Genomic DNA, 15,870 nt, shown 5'->3' with positions numbered 1-15,870 from the left:
GTTGCTAGACTGGTACTTTGGAGGAATGTTATAGATATAGTTTACTTTTATTATAGCAAAACGATTCCTGCTATTTTTGTCAACAAAATAGAGAGATATGGTCTAGAAAACAGTAAAACCCAAACTGATTAAATGCTTGATTGAATACCCAAAGAGTATCCATTAATAGTATGATATCATTTTGGAAGGAAATCTCCGGTGGAGTATCCTGTGGATCTGAGGTTGACCCTTTTATCAGGGATTTGGAGAAAATCTCATGAGATTTTCTTATGACACAAAGCCCGAAAAGATTTCAATAGGCTGGAACATTGGACAAAATTAAGAAAGAGGAAATTTAGAGGCATCAATGCAAATTTTTATGCATAGGTTGAAAAAATCAAGTTCACAAATATAAGAAGGGCAACCTTTGGCTAGACAGAAGTACTTCTGGGGAAAAAAATTGAGAGTTAAGAACAAAATGATTCCAAGTTGTGATGTGACAGTCAAGGAAAAAAAAAAAAGCTAATGCTATCTTAGCATGTTTTGAGAGAGGAATGGTGGCCAGATATGGGAGTTAATCATCCCTCTATACTCTGAACTGGTCAGATTATGTCTTTTTAGTATTTTGCCACAAGTGAAGAAATTCAAACATTGGTTTGAGCATATAGAGAAAGCCCTTGAGATCATGCTGTGTAAGGATAAGTTAAAGGAACCAGTGATTATTTTTTTTTTTTTTAGTGAGGCAATTGGGGTTAAGTGACTTGCCCAGGGTCACACAGCTAGTAAGTGTTAAGTGTCTGAGACCGGATTTGAACTCAGGTACTCCTGACTCCAGGGCCGGTGCTTTATCCACTGCGCCACCTAGCCGCCCCGGAACCAGTGATTTTTAACTTAAAGAAGAGATGACTTGGGGGAAGTGGAGGGATGGCAGCTGTGATGATATATATTTTCTTTTCTTTTCTATTTTTTGCAGGGCAATTAGGGTTAAGTGACTTGCCCAGAGTCACACAGCTAGTAAGTGTCAAGTGTCTAAAGTTGGATTTGAACTCAGGTCCTCCTGAGTCCAGGGCCAGTGCTTTATCTACTGCACCACCTAGCTGCCCTATTTTCTACATGCGACTCAGCAAAAAAAAAAAAAAAAAAAAAAAAAAAAAAATTGCTTAGGGCAATTCAGAGGAGAAAAAGATTACTTCTGTATGGTGGAGGGTGCTAGAGGAAGGAGAGGGCAGTGATCACCAAGGCTTTTCATTCAGGAGGTGATATGTGAACTGGTCCTGGACTCATAATCCTGGATTACGAGAAATAGGGTAAACACACAGAATGTGAAAGTATGAAGTGTGTTATGGGAACGATGTCTGTGTATATAATGACCTTCAGTAGGGAGGGACTAACAAATATAAGGTTGTGACAAAAGTCTAAGCAAGAAGTAATGAGGAGAGGCAGCTAGGTGGCACAGTGGATAAAGCACTGGCCCTGGATTCAGGAGGACCTGAGTTCAAATCCAGCCTCAGACACTTGACACTTACTAGTTGTGTGACCTTGAGCAAGTCACTTAACCTTCATTGGCGCACAAAAAGTAAAAAAAAAAAAAAAAAGAAGAAGAAGTAATGAGGAGGGGCAGCTAGGTGGTGCAGGGGATAAAGCACCAGCCCTGGATTCAGGAGGATCTAAGTTCAAACCCGGCCTCAGACAGTTGACACTTACTAGCTGTGTTACCCTGGGCAAGTCACTTAACCTCAATTGCCTCACCAAAAAAAAGAAGAAGAAGAAGAAGAAGTAATGAGGGGACAGCTAGGTGGCTCAGTAGATAGAGCACTGGCCCTGGATTCAGGAAGACCTGAGTTCAAATCTGGCCTCAGACATTTGACACTTACTAGCTGGGAAAGTCACTTAACCCCAACTGCCTCACCAAAAAAAAAGTAATGATGCCTGAGCTGTGGTGGTAGTGTAAGTAATAGAGAAAGGAAGGTGGATTTGAGAGAGATTGTGGAAATAGAATCATTGGGATTATAAAGTCTGGATGGAGGTGGGGGAGGTGAGAAAGACAAGTCAAAGAATTAATTGAAAAAGTCAACAAACTTTAAACGTCTACTTTGTGCAAGAAACTATGCTAGGAACTAGGGACCCAAAACTGATTTTGTTTCCATCCCCAAAGAGCTTTTCTTGTATGGGATGAAACTGAGGTTTCAAGTTTGGGTTACAAAGGTCACAGACAGAGACATGGGAGGGGAATAGGTTTTTAGGGCAAGGATGGTGAATTTAGTTTTAGAAACGTTGAGTACAAGGTGGACATCTGAGTGAAGATATCTACCAAACAACTGGAAAAAATGTGTCTTGGAAGTGAGGTCAAGTTAAAGAGAGAGTTGGGAGCCATCTTCAAAGAAGCGATAGTTGAAGGCAAAAGGAGAAAATGAGGTTACCAAAGGAGAGAGTAGGACCAAAAACAGAACATTGGGGGATACCTACATTTAGGGAGGAAGAAGAATTGAAAAGAGATAGAAAAAGAGTGCCTCAAGAAGTAGTAAGAAAACTTGGCTTGTGAATTCAAAGGAAGCTTCAGAAAGGAGGAAGGTGATTAAATCATCAGTCAACCAAAAAGTGCTTATTGCAGTTTATGCCAGTCTCCGTGCAACTCCTCCTCCTCCTCTTTACTACTAGGTGACCTTGGACAAATCACCAAAATTCTCTGGACCTCAGTTTCCTTATTTGTAAAATGAGGGAATTGAGTTAGATTTTCTCTAGGATCCCTTGCAACTCCAGGTGCTATGAATGATATATAGTGTCCAGTTCTTCTTTTTAACTTTAGATCTAAATGGTGAACATCCTTTTCACCTAAATTAAGGCTGTCCCTCCCTGACTGGTTGTCTGGTGTGTTCCAATGAGGCTGTGAAAGGTTTACAAATCACATTTTCCCTGGTAGAAATGTCTTTGATTACCTGCTGTCAGGGTACTTAGTTTCATTTTAGTCATGTAAAAGACCTGCACTTTGTGGAGAGGGGAAAAAATGGTTTTTAATGACTATAATAAAGGAACAGCTAAATGTCATAAATTATTTTCCCGATTCAAGGGCACATAATTATAGGAGCTAGCTAGTTAAGATTAATACTTGTTTGGTTTTTGCTTTCATTCAGAGGTTTGTTCTAGTTTTCAAAATGCTGCCTTTGGAAAGAAGGTGATCTTTAGCATTCATCAGTGAACAATGATAGCTCACAGTCATACGGCTCCTTAATAGTGACAGAAGCCCTGAACCTTGCACTGGTTCTATGAGGTAGATGGTGCAGGTATACTTTCCATTTTACATATGTGGAAACTGAGGCTTAGAGAGATTAAATGACTTACAGAATTGGAGTTTTAACAAGTCTCCGGATTTCACCTTTAGAGTTATTTCCATGGTACTGAGTCAGGTCAAACTGCCTCATTCATTCCTACCTTGACTATTTTCCATTTAAGTTTTGAAATTTTAACATCTTTGAGGAAGTCATTTCCCCCACCTTTCAAGTTTCTTAAAATCCTTAAAATAACAGATTGTAAGCAAGCTTCCTCATATTTAATCACCTTTCCTGTTTTTAAGTTATTGTTGTTGTTGTCCAGTCATTCAATGCTGTCCTTGTGATCCCATGGACTTTTACTCTCCATGAGTTTTTTTTTGGCAAAGATACTGAACTAGTTTGCCATTTCCTTCTCTTGTGGATTAAGACAGAGGTTAAGTGGCTTGCCCAGGGTCACATAGCTAGGAAAAGACTGAGGCTGGATTTGAACTCAGGTCTTCCTGACTCCAGGCTCAGTGCTCTATCTGCTGGGCCACCCAGCTGCCCTTGTGTTTTTAAAGTAGACCTTGAAAAAAAATAAAAAAAGAACTTTTGTGCTTCTTCATTTGAGTGCCTGAGAAACAGCCTTATGTTCACATTAATTTTCTTTTTCCCAGAACCCCTCAATGAAATGCGATTGAATGATGACACTGTTACCTAAATAATGATGTCGTTTATGAAAAAACTGTCTAAAAACTGACACTGAAAAGCGTCACCAGGAAAATACAGCAGATGTGCTGCATAATTCTCAACCTTTGCCAGAATGGCATATGATGTGGGGCTGCTATTTCCTTTCCATGAATATTCACAGAAAGGGTTCATCTCAGGCTGATTGTTTTTGAATCCAAATCACTATGCACAGCCACAATCCCTCTTTCTTAATTTCCATCATTTGTGAATTGTATATTCTTTTTTGTTGTTTGGTTTTTTTTGTACAACTGCTACAAAACTGAGTGTCAGATCCCAGGAAATAATATTTTTCTTTCAGATTCCCCTCTCTCCACCAATTTGTGTCATAGAGGCTGGCCTTTTTTCTTTCTTTCTTTTAATGCCCATATTCCTGATATTCGACAGGGTCTCCTTTTTAGGTTCCCACCGTAAAATGCAAAAAGTGGTATGTTGCAGCTAAAGGGAAACCGAAGGGGTTATTTAAACCATTGAATGCTTAACTGTGAATGAGGCCATGGGGTGAAAGCCAGTGGAATCTTTTTCACTTGCTTGAGCATTGTAGCAATGCAAACAGAAGCTGAGCACACCCCGGATTTCATGATCTACAAAGTAAACTTGTGTGTTTGTTTTCATAGGTTCAAAAAGGCATTTGAATCTGAGCCAACACTACAGTCAGGAATTAATTATGCAGTCCTCCTTTTGGCAGCTGGACACCAGTTCGAATCTTCCTTTGAGCTCCGGAAAGTTGGTAATTGCCCCCTTGTTGTTCTACATGTAAATCAAGAAAGAGAGGCCTCACCTACCTAGCACTTATGCTCGATTACCCTTTGTTGATCCACAAGAAAGGGAAGCCTCCCCTAGCCAGCGTTTGTATAATGCTTTAAGGTTTGCAAAATGCTGTATATATTTTATCTCATTTTGATCCTATTGGGGTAGGTGCTATTATCATCATTCCCATTTATCAGATGAGGAAACCGTTGCTGAGACTGGGAGAAGTTGAGTGATTTTCCCAGGGTCCCACAGCTAAGAAAGTGTCTGAGGAGGGATTTGAACTCAGATCTTTTTGATGTTGGAGGCAGGCAGGTGGTGCAGGGCACAGAGCACTGGGGCCTGGAGTCAGGTTCACCAGAGTTCAAATGTGGCCTCAGACAGTTCCTAGCTGTGTGATGGTGGGCAAGTCGTTTAACCTCTTTTGGCCTTCTCCACTGGAGAAGGAAGTGGCAAACCTTTGTTGGTCAAGAAAACCCTATGGAAAGTATGGGTGTGCTATGGTCCATGGAGTCACAAAGAGTTGGACCAACTGAGCAACAATCTTTTGTTATCAAGTCCAACTTTCTATGCACTACACTACCTAGCTGCCTCATATCACTTAAATATAATGGGGGGAAATTACGGACAGATGTGTGCCTTGCTATTAGATATTTTCAAGCTCACTTTGATTCTTCAGCTAGTTTTCTCATTTGAAAAAAGGAGTGAGGTTCCCTTTGACTAGTGATTCATACTGTTACGCTAGAGACCAATATTTGGTTCTCTGAATGCACAATTCTGAGGTGTTTTCTATCATCCAGAATATCAGATACATTTGTCTAGCTACACCGAAGTCATTGTTAATCAATTTTTGCCTTCTTAAGTTCTAAACACCACCTTTCTGGTGGGTATTGCAGCTTCTAGAGGAACTATTATTGTAGAAGTATAAATACTATCGGTCATTTTTCTGAAATTCAAACCTCCTGACCCCTGATAAAATTCTAAACTATGTAGCTGATTTCTGCTTTGGTGTTAAAAAGAGAGAATACTTTTTTCCCCTTTCCCTCTAAAGAAAAATGTATGGTTAGATATGGGTATTTGCTATGTGAGTGAGGGATTGCTAATATACAAAGCATTAAAATTTTAGAGAAAATCCTTGACGGTAAAATGGGTTTGTTAAATAGTAAGATGCTTTTAAGAAACTGTCCGGTCAAATACTTGTCAGGGCAAGATTTCAAATATTTCCCATAGCATAGAGTGTGGGTTTCTGTTTTGTTAGGAACTTATCAATTGGCTAATGAAAACAAAGTTACAAAAGCAGATTGCTACTTGGGCTTTTCAGAAGCCCACTAAATAGAGGAATCTTGGCACCTAGAGCTCATGAAGGGGAGGAAAAGTACAGTAACTGAAAATCTGATTCTGAATTGTCTTTTATGTCACACATTCTTTGATATGTAAGTTTATTTTTAAATGGGTCACAAGCATTCAAACCCTTCACAGACAGATCATTACTTCCAGTTACACAGGAAGACAGCTGAGTTTCTGCTTGCATGTTTAGTAATAGCTGATGACAATTGGATATTTGAAAGTAGAATTACTGCAAAGGTGTCATTTTTCCGACTGAATATGGGTTATGACAAGCTTGATAAAGCCAGCCACCATTATGAAGTTAGAGGCAAATGTGTTTCGTATGTCTTTCTAAAGTAAAAAAGACATTTTTGTTTTATTTTCTAAGAACTGTAATATTTATGCCTGAGGAGAATGTGTTTGAAAACAAAACAAGTTTCATTTCAAAACCTCTGCCTTTGAAAGTAGAAAGACTGCACTAAAATATAACCAGACAAGTCAACTAATGTAAATAAAATTTTGTTAATTTGGAGTCTGCTCTTTCAGAGTTTATGTTTCTTCATGCTGGGCTGGGCTAACTTTTATGCTTGCTAAGTAAGAAAGGATTAAGAAACTATTCAAGGAAAAATAGGATGTCAGTTAATGTACACTCATTCATTAAGTGCCTACTATATATGACAGGCATTGATTGGGTATACAAAAAGAGATAAGACATCTGAGTTCAAATGCACCTCTCAAGGTGCTCACAGATTAATGGGAGAGATGACATGCAAACAACTATGAACAAACAAGGCATGTACAGGGTAAATTTTGAGATAATTGGGGCAGCTAGATGGTGCAGTGGATAAAGCACTGGCCTGAGTTCAAATCCGGCCTCAGACACTTGACACTTACTAGCTGTGTGACCCTGGGCAAGTCACTTAACCCTCATTGTCCCGCCCCCCCCCATTAGAAAATTAAGATGGGTGGGGCAGCTAGATGGCGAAGTGGTTAAAGCGCTGGCCCTGGATTCAGGAGTACCTGAGTTCAAATCCAGCCTCAGACACTTAACACTTACTAGCTGTGTGGCCCTGGGCAAGTCACTTAACCCCCCACTGCCCCGCAAAAAAAAAAAAAAAAAAAAAAAGATGGGGAAGGTACTGACAATAAGGAAGACCAGGAATGGCTTTGAAAAAATAAACATTTTTATTTAAAGTTTTGCATTCCAAATTCTATCCCTCCTTCCCCTTCCCCTCTGCCTGAGGCAGTAAGCAATCAGATATAGGTAATATATTCATGTCCAATTATGTCAAACACCATCAATGGCTTCTTGTAGAAGGCAAGTCATTTGAACAAAGCCAGAAGATAGAGGTGAGGAGAGAAAGTCTATGAAAGTAAGTACCTGGAGTTGAAAAATGGAGTGTCTTGTTCAAGGAACAGCAAGGAAACCAGTCTCACTGGATCACAATGCACACGTGGGGATAGAGATATAAAAAGATTGGAAAGGGGGTGGATGGGGTGGGGGAGTTACGAAAGGCTTTGAACACCAGAGAGATGGCATCATATTTGATCCAGAAGTTGACAAAGAGCCCTTGGAGTTTCTTGAATAGGGAAGTAACATGGTCAGACACCCACTTTAGGAATTTCTTTTTGATACCTGAGCGAAGGATAGACTGGATCAGGAAGAGACTTGAGGCAGGGAGACCAACTAGTAGGCTATTACAATAGTCCAGGTATGAGGTTATGAGGTCTTATACTGTGGTGGTGGCCATATTAGAAGACAGAAGGGGACCATATATGAGTGATGTTCTGAAGGCTTGGGGTCAAGATCTCTAAGTTCAGATCTGGCGTCAGGTGCATCCTATTTGTCGGTCTTGGGTTAAGATACTTAGCCTCAGTTTGCCTCAGTTTCCTCATCTGTAAAATGAAGATGATAAATACCTACCTCCCAGGGTTGTTGTGAGGATCAAATGCGATGATATTTGTAAAGCACTTAGCACAGTGACTGGTATATAGTAGGCACTTAATAAATACTAACTATTATTATTGCTGTTATCATTATGGCAAAATCGACAGGACTTGGCAACTGGTTGCATGTGGAAGAACTAAGCATACAAATGGTTACATGTATTTCAAGAATATGCTTTTTGAGGATTTAACTGTACTGAAGGCTTATCATATAATGTGACTGTATTTGTTGCATGTTATACTCTGGGATGCTTGACCGGTCCTTTTTTGTGTCTCCAAAGTCTTGCTGGGGCCTCTTTCTTCATCCAGATGAAAGATTTATGTGTCTGTGGCCACTAAAACTGTTCAGGAGTTGAACCACCCCGGCTCTCAAGAATACACAGAATTCAGACATTTGTTACAAAATTAAGAGAAATGGGTACACACTTAAAAGTCTGTCAGTAATTGAAGAATTATCAGATGTTTGCAAAAACGAAGACAGAACATGACTGACTTTTTTTTTTGTTTCTGTTCATCATAAATAAAGAGTTAATTATACTTTAAGAAAGTTCTGTTTTGTGCATCAAGTACCCATTTGTAAAATCTGCATTCTTTTTATTCTCTTAGGAGTGAAACTAAGTAGTCTGCTTGGTAAGAAGGGGAACCTGGAAAAACTCCAGAGCTACTGGGAAGTTGGATTTTTCCTTGGTGCCAGTGTACTTGCTAATGATCACTTGAGAGTCATACAAGCTTCTGAAAAGCTTTTTAAACTGAAGACACCTGCATGGTAATCTTTTGCTAAGTTAATGCTCTTATATGCTACTATTTTCTTCTACACAAACCATTCAAGGTCATGTGTTAACTGTATTATATTTATTTATAGGACTGAATTGTAGTTGTGTGTGTGTGTGTGTGTGTGATTAATGGAATAAATGGAGACTCTAGAGAAAAGCTGTGATGGTTACAAGAAAAATAAATGTTGAGTAATACAGTTTAGGTCTTCTTCAGACCTAAGTGATGTCATCCTATGCTTAATTAAGCATTTAAGTCACATTTTTTAAACCACTAACTGCAAGTCTGTTAGTCCAAAGCACATTAATGATTATAAGAGTCTTACAATCATGAATCTAATGAAATAAACACAAAGATGGAGAAAACTACAGTTTATTTTATAGGCTTCCCAACTCCAGTCTCCATGGCCCTTTCTCTCAGTACATTCCTTTCTTTTTCCAGGGAATTCACTCTCAGTTCCAGAATTTCACCATTTATTTTTAGTTAGCCTTCTTTATACTTTAAATGACACATTTTTATATTATATTTATTTTAGCTTCCCAGGCTTCCTAAAGGGGTTCATATCCCACTTTCTGCCCAAGGCCTTTCCTGGTCTCTCCCAACACCCACTCTCCCACCCCCAGCTACTAATGCCTTCTCAGATTACCTTCCTCTACCCTATGTCTATTAGATTGTAAGCTCCTTGAGGTCAAGGACTGTCTTACCTCTTTTTATTTTCCCTGCACCTAACACAGTGCCTGGCACATAGCAGGAGGTTAATAAATGTTGGTTGATGGATGGATTGATTATTGCTCACATATACCTAGATATTTACATGTTTTCTCCCCGTAATAATGCAAATTCCTTGATGGCAGGGACAGAATTTTTGCCTTTCTCTGTACATCCAGTGCTTGGTACATAGTGTTCATGGTTATGTTTTTGGACTGACTGATTATATATCTCACACACACACACACATACCTGTGTATATATGTATGTATGTATATATATATATATGTATGTATGTATATATATATGTGTGTGTGTGTATGTGTATATATATATATATATATATATATATATATATATATATGAGATCTACCCATCCATCTGTTTTTCAAATAGAATTAGGTTTCCTCATTGAGAAATAATTTAAAAAAAAAATTAGTAGGACAGAGTGCAACAATGGTACGGAAGGTTACCATTCTCCTCTCCCTCCCCTCCCTCAATCTGCATTTGGAGCCTCATCTGCAAAACTGTACTCATTTCAGGCATTCCTGGCATGTAGTAGCCAGCCAGTTCATTTGAATTAAAGATTTCATCTCCAAGAGAGAGCGAAGCAACAAGGTGAAAAAAATAACATATATTCCAACACAGATGTTGCTGCCTCCAGGTTGCCTACAGGGCTCCTGGCAGGCAGAGCATTTTCTGACGGTTTTTTTGGGGGGGGGCTTCAGGTTCTGTGGTCTCCTGTGTTAGATTTATAAGAGCACCCATGTTTAGCAGGTAGCATTTGATGGCCCAGAATTCTGCTTTGTCTGAAGTGAATTCAATTTTAGGACAGTTAGCATCACATGATAATAACTCACATATCTATAGCGTTTTTCAGTTTTATGAAGTACTTAGGTTTTCCTTGTGAGGTAGGGAGTGTAATGTACAAGTATTATTAGCCCCATTTTATAAGTGAAGAAGCTGAACTCCAGTGAGGCCAGGTGGCTGGCTGTGGGTCAGATAGTCAACTGTCAGAGCCATATGTCAGTCACTAAGCTCTCCATTGTTTTCCTTATACCAAACTGTGCCTCACATGCTAGTTATAGTACATGTTAGTCATAGTATAGGATAGTATAGAGATAGCTGGTGACACTGGTCAATCAAGCACTGGACCTAGAGTCAAGAGGACCTGAGTTCAAATCCACCCTCAGATACTTACTAGGTAGCTGTGTGACTCTGAACAAGTCATTTAACTTCTGTTTGCCTCAGTTTCTTCAACTGTAGAAAGAGGATAATAAAAGCACCTACCTCCCAGAGTTGTTATGAATACCAAAGGAGATAATATTTGTTTAAAAGAAAAAAGCTTAGCACAATGCCTGGCACATAGTAGTTATAATGTAAATACTTAATCCCTTCCTTTTAAAGTCAACCTTTAGTAATTTATGAGCTAATTCCCCCATCTACAAGACACTCAGGTCACTTGTGCACCTCTTTCTCTCCACTGCTCCCCCCATATAGTTGGCTAACTCCCTACTATTGGGGATTTACTGAACTCACCCAAAACTGGGGTTGTTGATAGTAATAATTTACTTATGTGTATGCTTGTCATTTTCCTCCAGTAAACAGCCCTTAAGGACAAGCAACTAGCATAGCTCCTGGAACACAGTAGGTTTTTTAATAAATGCTTATTGAATTGGATTGAATTTTCTAACTTGCAGGTACCTCAAGTCTATTGTAGAGACCATTCTGATATATAAGCATTTTATGAAACTAACTACAGAACCACATGGAGCCAAGCAAGAGCTTGTAGATTTCTGGATGGATTTCCTGGTTGAAGCCACAAAGACAGATGTAACAGTAGTTAGGTTTCCGGTAAGTATATGCTTCATGCAACTTGAATCTCATTTCTAATTTTGTCTTTTTCCCTTAGGAAAAAAAAAAAAGAGCTAAAGGGGCAGCTAGATGGTGCAGTGGATAGAGCACCGGCCCTGGAGTCAGGAGGACCTGAGTTCAAATCCAGCCTCAGACAATTAACACTTACTAGCTGTGTGACTCTGGGCAAGTCACTTAACCCCAATTGCCTCACCAAAAAAAAAAGCTAAGAACTCATTGGATATAACTAAGTTACTACTGATTTTCTGATTTTTATATTTTGTTTTATATATATATACATATATATGTGTGTGTGTGTATACATACATATATATATATGCGCCTGCCAATTGACAAGCTTTAACTTGTACTTTATGTTCCTTGAAATTAAGTTTGGGGCTGCAATCTTCATAAGTCTTTCATGGTTATATTGGATCATTACCTTGCTGAAAATAACCACATGCTTCCCAGCAGATCATCCCCACTATTGCTGTTATTTTGTATACAGTACATTTCACTCTGCTTCAGTTAATATAGGTCTTTCCAGGTTTTCCTGATAGTATCCTGTTCATCATAACCTTTCTATAGTACCTTAAGCTTGCCATCTGCAAAGAAAGAACTGATAGTATCTGAAAACGGATTTCCATTTTTTTCGTTACCTCTTTGACAATTCCTTAATCTGAGGTTTTGGGTTTTTTTTTAACTGTTTTCTCTCACAACTAGCTAATAAGGGAATTTTTCCATGACTACTCATGTATAACTTGTTTTGAATTGCTTGAGTTCTTGTGGGTGGGGAGTGGGAATGGAGGGGGGAAGAGAAGTTGGAACACAAAGTTTTTTTTTAAATTGATGTTAAAATTTTGTTTTTACATATATTTTGGAAAATAAAATTTTATTCAGAAATTAAGTTTGGGGGGGCAGAGCACTGGCCCTGGATTCAGGAGGATCTGAGTTCAAATCCAGCCTCAGACACTTGAAACTAGCTGTGTGACCCTGGGCAAGTCACTTAACCCCAATTGCCTCACCAAGAAAAAAAAAAGAAATTAAGTTTTGGTGAATAGAAAGAATCTTAAATGAAAAAGCAGTATTAATTCTTTTTCTTTTGTGTGGCCTCTTCTGTAGGGGTGGGGGAGGAGGAAATATGCAGAAGCAAATAACATTGGGGGTTTAGAGTTTATTATAAGTCATAAGGGGGGCAGCTACATGGTGTAGTGGATAGAGCATTGGCCCTGATGTTTAGAGGACTTGAGTTCAAATCTCACTTCGAGGGGCAACTAGATTGCGCAGTGGATAGAGCACCGGCCCTGGAGTCAGGAGGACCTGAGTTCAAATCCAGCCTCAGACACTTAACATTTACTAGATGTGTGACCCTGGGCAAGTCATTTAACCCCAATTGCCTCACTTAAAAAAAAAAAAACCCATCTCACTTCAAGACGCTTACTAGCATTGTGATCCTGGGCAAATCACTTAACCCCAAGTTGCCTTAAACATCTAGGGCCATCTCCAGGCATCCTGATATGTACCTTGCCACTGGACCCAAATGGCTTCAGAGGAGAGAGTGAGGTTGGTGACTTTGGACAACCTTCCCTCACTTATATCCAATTCAGTGCAAGTCATGACATCATCTCCTGATGTCATGGTCCTCTTTGAGAATGAAGGACAAAAAACAAGAAGTCATAACACCTGCCAATACAAATGTTAACTCTTGGCTTAGCCCAGTTTGCCCATGCCTGGATTTTAATAGAAACTTTCTAAATAATGCTAATAGGCTCATAAAGGTTTTTATAAAATGTTCTAGGATCTTACCAGGCTGCTGTTGAAGAAGTTTCTATAAAGTTATGAATGATGACAGTCTGATCTTTCTCCCCATTTCAGTAAGGGAGAGCTGTTATTCTCCCTACCCTCTCTCTGAAGAGTATATGGTCAGCCCACTCAGCCAGTTTGGGCTCCCAGCCTAACAACAGTTCTGGGAATACTTTAGAAAGCCATGTATCATTGCCATGGCAGAACAATTCAAACCTGATTGCTGGCTGTTTAGGATATGAATGAGTTCTGTTGACTGTATCTCCAGGATGATTCCTTAAAATTCATGTGACTGTCAAAGGGACCAATTCTGTTTTCCATATTCTGTATAGAAAGCGGTAAGCTGAGTGCCCCATGGCAAATGGGGGCTTGCAAATTTCTGTCGGCTCTGCTTGAGGTTAAATGAATTATTGACATTATCGTGGCCTCTGTTTATTGTCATTCAGCCTGTAACTCAGCAGGATCATGAAAGGAAAAACCTTTAAGCTAAATAGAAATTTAATTGCCTCTCTTACCCTGGAGAAGATGCAAACTAGGAAGAGTCCAAGCTTCCAGATCGAGTAAAAGCTTGCATTAGACTGGTGCTGAACATTAGTCTGAAGGGCAACATTCTGGTTGCAAGTGGGAACAGGTGAGGTCATGGATCATCAAGTCCCAGGCGAACGCCCCATGACTGGTTGACTTGCTGAATTAACTGAGAAGATGGGTTTCTCAGAAGTCACAAAACAAAGTTACACATATCAGCAAAATCTTAATAATTCTGATTAACTGTGGAGCAGGTCAGTAAGAATTAGTCTGAATTATAGAATATCTTTTAAAAAATACAGTTTGATTTCTTTATGGCAAAGTACATATTTTAAAATATACCTGAGGAGGGTAGCTAGATGGTACAGTGGATAGAGCACCGGCCCTGGAGTCAGGAGTACCTGAGTTCAAATCCGGCCTCAGACACTTAACACTTACTAGCAGTGTGACCCTGGGCAAGTCACTTAACCTTCATTGCCCTTAAAAAAAAAAAGAAGAACTTCCCATGCAAGACTGATTAGAATGGTCAGAAAAATGGATCTTTCGTGGGACAGAGGAGTAGCAAGCATTCCTGAAGTAGAGAAAAAGGTAGAAAGTAAATTGTGTGAAGAGAGCTACCTGTGTGAAGAAGATATGTTACAGTGAAACAGTATCAATGAAGAAAAAAATTTGGATGTAAAACTTCACAAAATCTTTTTGGCCAGACTAGTACTCTCATATTTCAACCAAGATTGAGAAAGGAGAAGCAAAGTGATAGGAGAAATAAAAATAACAGTTGACATTAGTGGAGCACTTTATGGTTGACAGAGAGGCAAGGGAAGCATTTATCAAGCTCTTACTATCTTCTGGGCACTGTGCTAAACATGAAATTACATAAAAAAGCAAACAAGCCATCTCAGCCCTTGAAGGGCTTTGCATTCTAATTAACAGGGAAAGACAATACATAAATGGGAATGGCAAGAAGGAGGTTGAGATGGGGATGGGGGGCAGAAGTGCCAAGGGGGTCCAGGAGTACAATCTTTGTTTCTGGTTAGGGTAGAGATGGTCAGAGAATGGAGCCGTGGCAAGGAGAATACAGTAAGTAGTCTGATGGCCTGTTTCTAAGCTAGATAAGGCAAAAGACTTGCCTTTCAGATGCAGGAGGAGCCAAGAAGGAGAGGAACTAATGAGAAAGCAGATTTGTAGGACTATGAAATTTTGAAGAAAGCCAGAGAGTGGGTGGATGGGGGCACAAGGAATTTGAGAGGAGTCAAAGTGAAAATGAACCTGGGGGAGAAAGAAATCAAATGAGAGAAAGGAAGTAGGAAGGCAAGGGAAAGGATGTTTGGGATGGCTATAAAAAGGCCAAAGAGATGAGAGTTACAATTATAAGATTAGGTCTCCAAAGGAGCTGGGAACAAAAACTACTATCAAAAATGACAAATGGGATTTTACTTCCAGAGAGAATGGAGAGGAGGGAGAATTTACAGTGACCTGAAATAGAGTATACCTCATTTATCTTTTCTGCCATGGCCAAGTAATCAGGCAGACCTCTCTCCTATAAAAGAAGGTAAAGGAGCTCAAAGAGTGTCTCTCTACACTGTAGATCATAACACAGACTAAAGCATTCCTTTAAAATGGGGAAAGGGTTTTAATTGCAAAAGCAAGGGAGGCAAATTATCATCATTCCTAGTGATTAAAGGCAGATTTGGAACATGAACATCCAGTTAAGAAGATGGTGTCTGACAGTGGGATTTATATATTTGGACCTTTGCTTACAATATAGGAAAGACAGGCTCCTTTCAAGAGATGGAGTGTAGGGAACAGCTAGGTGGCGCAGGGGATAAAGCACCGGCCCTGGATTCAGGAGAACCTGAGTTCAAATCTGGCCTCAGACACTTGACACGTACTAGCTGTGTGACCCTGGGCAAGTCACTTAACCCAAGGGAGAGGGGGAGAAGTGGGAGGGAGGGGGGTGGGGGAGAGGGAGAGAGAGAGAGAGAGAGAGAGAAAGAGAGAGAGAGAGAGAGAGAGAGAAAACACACCTAATAAAGGCTGTTAAAATTGTGCTTGCCTAGAATCTTGCAAGTCTCATCAAAAGGATGTTAAATTGGAAAGGAAGTGGAAAAGTGAAAACCTGCCTTTCCATATTGAGGGAGAGAGGGAGATCAGTTAAGGGATAGCATGGCAGCTTGTGATAATAGAAGGTGACAGAGAGAGCAGAGCTGCTCAA

At 39.7% G+C, this 15,870-nt stretch overlaps 1 protein-coding gene across 1 annotated transcript in view; it reads left to right on the top strand.

The window, feature by feature from the left end:
* Positions 1-15,870, top strand: part of MAP3K5 (mitogen-activated protein kinase kinase kinase 5) — a 316,674-nt gene that overhangs the window by 176,955 nt on the left and 123,849 nt on the right. Inside the window, exons 8-10 of the mRNA XM_043962348.1 lie at positions 4,592-4,704; positions 8,604-8,763; positions 11,177-11,330. Coding sequence (XP_043818283.1) covers positions 4,592-4,704; positions 8,604-8,763; positions 11,177-11,330 — 427 coding nt within the window. The remainder of the gene's footprint in view (positions 1-4,591; positions 4,705-8,603; positions 8,764-11,176; positions 11,331-15,870) is intronic.

This window comes from Dromiciops gliroides, chromosome 4 (genome assembly GCF_019393635.1).
Source record: "Dromiciops gliroides isolate mDroGli1 chromosome 4, mDroGli1.pri, whole genome shotgun sequence".
NCBI classification, from domain to species: domain Eukaryota; kingdom Metazoa; phylum Chordata; class Mammalia; order Microbiotheria; family Microbiotheriidae; genus Dromiciops; species Dromiciops gliroides.
Note: the sequence above shows the minus strand (reverse complement) of the source record. Positions and strands in the feature narration are given on the sequence as shown.